The sequence below is a fragment of the Frankliniella occidentalis genome, unplaced genomic scaffold (assembly GCF_000697945.3).
Source record: "Frankliniella occidentalis isolate FOCC.00 unplaced genomic scaffold, Focc_3.1 Scaffold91, whole genome shotgun sequence".
Classification (NCBI taxonomy): Eukaryota; Metazoa; Arthropoda; class Insecta; order Thysanoptera; family Thripidae; genus Frankliniella; species Frankliniella occidentalis.
Genome location: NW_026267220.1, coordinates 595,393 through 599,186, shown reverse-complemented (window position 1 = coordinate 599,186; position 3,794 = coordinate 595,393). Strand labels below are relative to the sequence as shown.

Here is a 3,794-nt window from a genome sequence, read left to right as displayed (position 1 = left end):
GGGTGGGTGGGGAGTGATAGATGGGGCAGGTGATGTAGGGCTGAGTTAGTTGGCCAAGGCGTCGAGGGGCAGGCAGGGGGAAGAGGGACCGGCAAGAGACGTTGGTGTTCAGAACCAACTGCAAATCATCTACACCCGCTGTGTTAGCCAAGTACTCCGAGAAATCGTTTATCAAGAAAATTTCCATGTGTTATTTTTTTTTGTAGTTATTGCTATTTTCTTTCGACATTCAGGGAAAGAGAGAAATATCCATTTGAAGTATTGTGTCGAGGGTGCTTTGTCAAACAGTAGCGAACGCTGAGTGCCGGTATTAGAGTTGCTGACCGCGCTGCCTCTCGGTGGCAACAGTCAAATATAGAAAAGCGAAGAAAAAGAACGGGTAAGAGAGAGAGAGATGGGAAGGGGGGGGGGGGGAGGTCGGGGTCGAACCATATCGTGCAATAACCGATTCGAGTCGAGCTTTATGCCCTGGGGAACACGAATCATCAGCGAGCGTGTTTTGTTTGAGCTGTGATTTGCGCGCCGGAATTCAAAGAGAGGGCGAGTTGGAAGGGATCTGGCAGCCAGCGGGGCTCCGGGGGCGGGGCGTGGCGGCGCGGGAAGGGGTACGGCGGTGCGGGCCGGGTGGAGACCCATGCCCAGTGCACTCCACTGCAACTCCAATAGCAGGTCTGTTTACAGCAGTGCGCTCCGGTGGACGGGATAGCGGGCGCCGAACATCCCGCACTGAGACGAGCCAGCAGCAAGCAGCGCTCCCCAAACTCACCTTTTGCCTTCTGTTGACTGGCCCATATCCATCGTACGGCCGGCCCGAGTTCTGCAAGCCAAAACACAAACACCACACATGTTAGTAGGAAAACTAGCGGGCGAAAACCAAACAACACACGCAGCACACCAAACACGCGCCCGTCGTCATCATCGACGCAAGTCGTAAGAGGAAGTTGTGCCGTGAGCAGCGCGAGGGCTTCACGTCGCTCCTTTTATTTACGCCTTTAAGCCAGATTATGCCGTCAAGTGTTTATGTACCCTCCCCTCTCCGTATGAACGACCCTAATGCATCCGTGTAATGAAAACGAAGAGGGCGGCGTAAAAAAAGAGAGAGGGTGGGAGGAGGGTGGGGTGGGTTCGGGTTATTACAGGAAAGAGGCAGCGGGTGCGACAAGTCTTGTGCATAACGCAATGAACAAAATAAAAGGAAAGGGAAAAAGGGGTGACGGATAAAAGTGGGCAAAGACGGACGGGAAGTCATAAAGCCATCTCGCCAAATTTTCATTCTCGCTAGTTTTGTGTTTCTTGTTTCCACTTCCTCCGGAACTCGTCTGCCTCCCCCCACCCCCTCTTTTTTGTTGTGTGTGTCGTCTCCTTCCTCGTTCCGGGGTGTTTCTTTCTATTCCGAGATTAATTCTTGCTCTCCTGTGACCGCCCCCAACCCCCCTCCCCCCACCCATCCGCCCGGCCTGCCGCCTCTTGTACGAGAACAAGCGGAGCGTCGACGACTGCATCGCTGTCTCTGTGTCTCCCTTCTCAGGTGCGGCGCGCGCACACACTTCCTTTAATATCACTTTAGCACGACAAACTTCTTCTTTTCCCCGTCGGTTCTATTTCATTTTACTTCTTCCTCTTCATTTTTCCCCCATCGTTTCTAATAATTGTATCTCGACGCGTATGGCAGCGCAGCAGCAGCAGCAGCAGCAGCAGCAGCAGCAGCGGCACTCTGCGGAATCCAACCGACGAGAAGGAAAGAGAGAGAGGACGCGGGGCATATCGGGAAGTAGTATTTTTCTTCTCTCGTTTCCGCGGCAGGGAATGCTTTCCATACATACAGAAATTGATAATTCCTCCTCAGCCACCGCCCACGTCCCTCCGTCTCCGTCTCCGTCCTCTCTCTCTCTCTCTCTCTCTCTCTCTCTCTCTCTCTCTCTCTATCGCTCTCTCTTTCTCTCCACCCCGCGACCCTCCGGGCTCCTATCGGAAGAGCGGCAAATGTACACGTGATATGATTGGAAATCCATCCACTGGAAAGCTACACCTTCCAACGGCCGGGGCCGGGCGGGGCTGGGTGGGCAAGAGGAGAGGGAAGGGAAGATACTGTAGTGGAATGGAAGGGTGAATACGGAAATAGGACTGGGAGGAGTTGGGGGTGCAAGAGGAACGTGAGTGTGGCTTGGTTTGTCGTATAGAGGGGTGCACGAGGGAGGGGCGAGGCCAAGCAAGGCGCCCGCGGAATAGGCAAAGCGCTTGCATTCGTGCTCGGCGGGCTAGCCTATGCTGCAGTTGGCAGGCGCTATAGCTGCTTGCTTGTGCTCAGGTGGCGACCGTCCTCCACTCCGCTGATAAATGCAGCACAGCACTACTGTGCGAGGGAGAGGGGAATGGAGATGTGGGGTGGGAGAGTGGGATTGGGAGAGCGGAAGAGAGAGAGAGAGAGAGAGAGAGAGAGAGAGAGAGAGAAAGCGCGAGAAAGAGAGCGAGAGACAGAGCAAGAGACAGAGCGAAAGAGACAGAGAGAGACAGAGGCGAGTGAAGGGGCGAGTAAAGGGGCGATGGAAGGTGTTGAGAACAGGGGGGAAAAATGAACTGTCCAGATTGGCGATCGGGGGTATCCGTTATTGAAGACACGGCACAAATGTGGCCGCAGCACGCAAGTACCTCCAAGAGCGCCACAATGCACGGCAGACGCGTCGGGCTCGCAGCGGGTGACGGCCAAACTACTGGCGATAACTTATTTGCCTCCCTCCCTCTCCTCTCTTTTCCTTCCCTCCGTCCATATTCTCTCTCTCTCTCTCTCTCTCTTCCCCCACTCGTTCATTATTTCTTCCCGCCACCGTCGCGCCCGTCGCGGGTAAGAAAGTGAAGTGGGGGAAATAAAACCACAACAAAGGATGCGCTCTTAATAAATGAAACGAAGATAGTGACGGCCGACGGCCCAGAGCCCTCTTCTTCCTAGCGTGCGAAAAGTATGAGAGTCTGTCGCAACACTGAGAAAACGTACGCTGCCCGCACTAACCAAAACTAGAATACTCGAGGCACACTGCCAACAACCTGCGAAGAGCACTGAAAACTGCGTAATAACGCATGCCATTACTAGATGATAACGCGTTGCACATTTCAGTTTTTGTGGAATATTTTCTAAACGAGCGCTTAAATTTATTTTTGGAAGCGCCATTGAATTTCCCGTAAAACTTCCGATCAAACGAGCCTACATATGTGATAGGGTTCTGAACAAAGGTTGTCTAAGAACACGTCTTATTACGGATTATTACTATTTGAACTCCGAACCCTATCACATGTAGGCTTGTTTGATCGGAAATTCTGCGGGAAATCCGATGCTGCTTTCGAAAATTAAATCTCAGAGCTCGTTTAGAAAGTATTCCACAAAAACTGAAATGTACACAGCGTTATCATCTAGTGATGACATGCGTTATTACGCTGTTTTCAGTGAGAACAAATGTTTCGGAATTACGAGCTCCGAAAGTCGTAGTTGCTAGGCTGCACTGGAAAAACAACTGCCTTGTAACTGTGAAGCATCCACTTTCTCTTCGTAACTTGCAAAGTAATGTCTTCGTGAAATTTTAGCAGTGCTGACATCGGAAGAGTTTTCTGATCGAGGTCACTCGCCATTTCCTCTGAGCAGAGTAACGCGGAATAACCCCCCATTGTCCATACGCAAAACGGGAAGGCCACACCAACACACGCGACGCGTTTAAAAGACTTTTTGAAAGCGGGTCCTTGCTTAATTGGGCCCCCGGAGAGAGGGGGTGGGAAGTCCTGGTGTGGGATAGAGAAAGGGGGGG

General features: G+C 52.2%; 1 protein-coding gene across 7 annotated transcripts in view; it reads right to left on the bottom strand.

The window, feature by feature from the left end:
- LOC113211090 (zinc metalloproteinase-disintegrin-like NaMP) overlaps positions 1–3,794 on the bottom strand; it is a 242,718-nt gene that overhangs the window by 49,660 nt on the left and 189,264 nt on the right. For all 7 annotated transcript variants that reach the window (XM_052269400.1, XM_052269399.1, XM_052269398.1 and 4 more), the window contains one exon: positions 767–817. In XM_052269400.1, the coding sequence (XP_052125360.1) occupies positions 767–817 (51 nt within the window). The remainder of the gene's footprint in view (positions 1–766; positions 818–3,794) is intronic.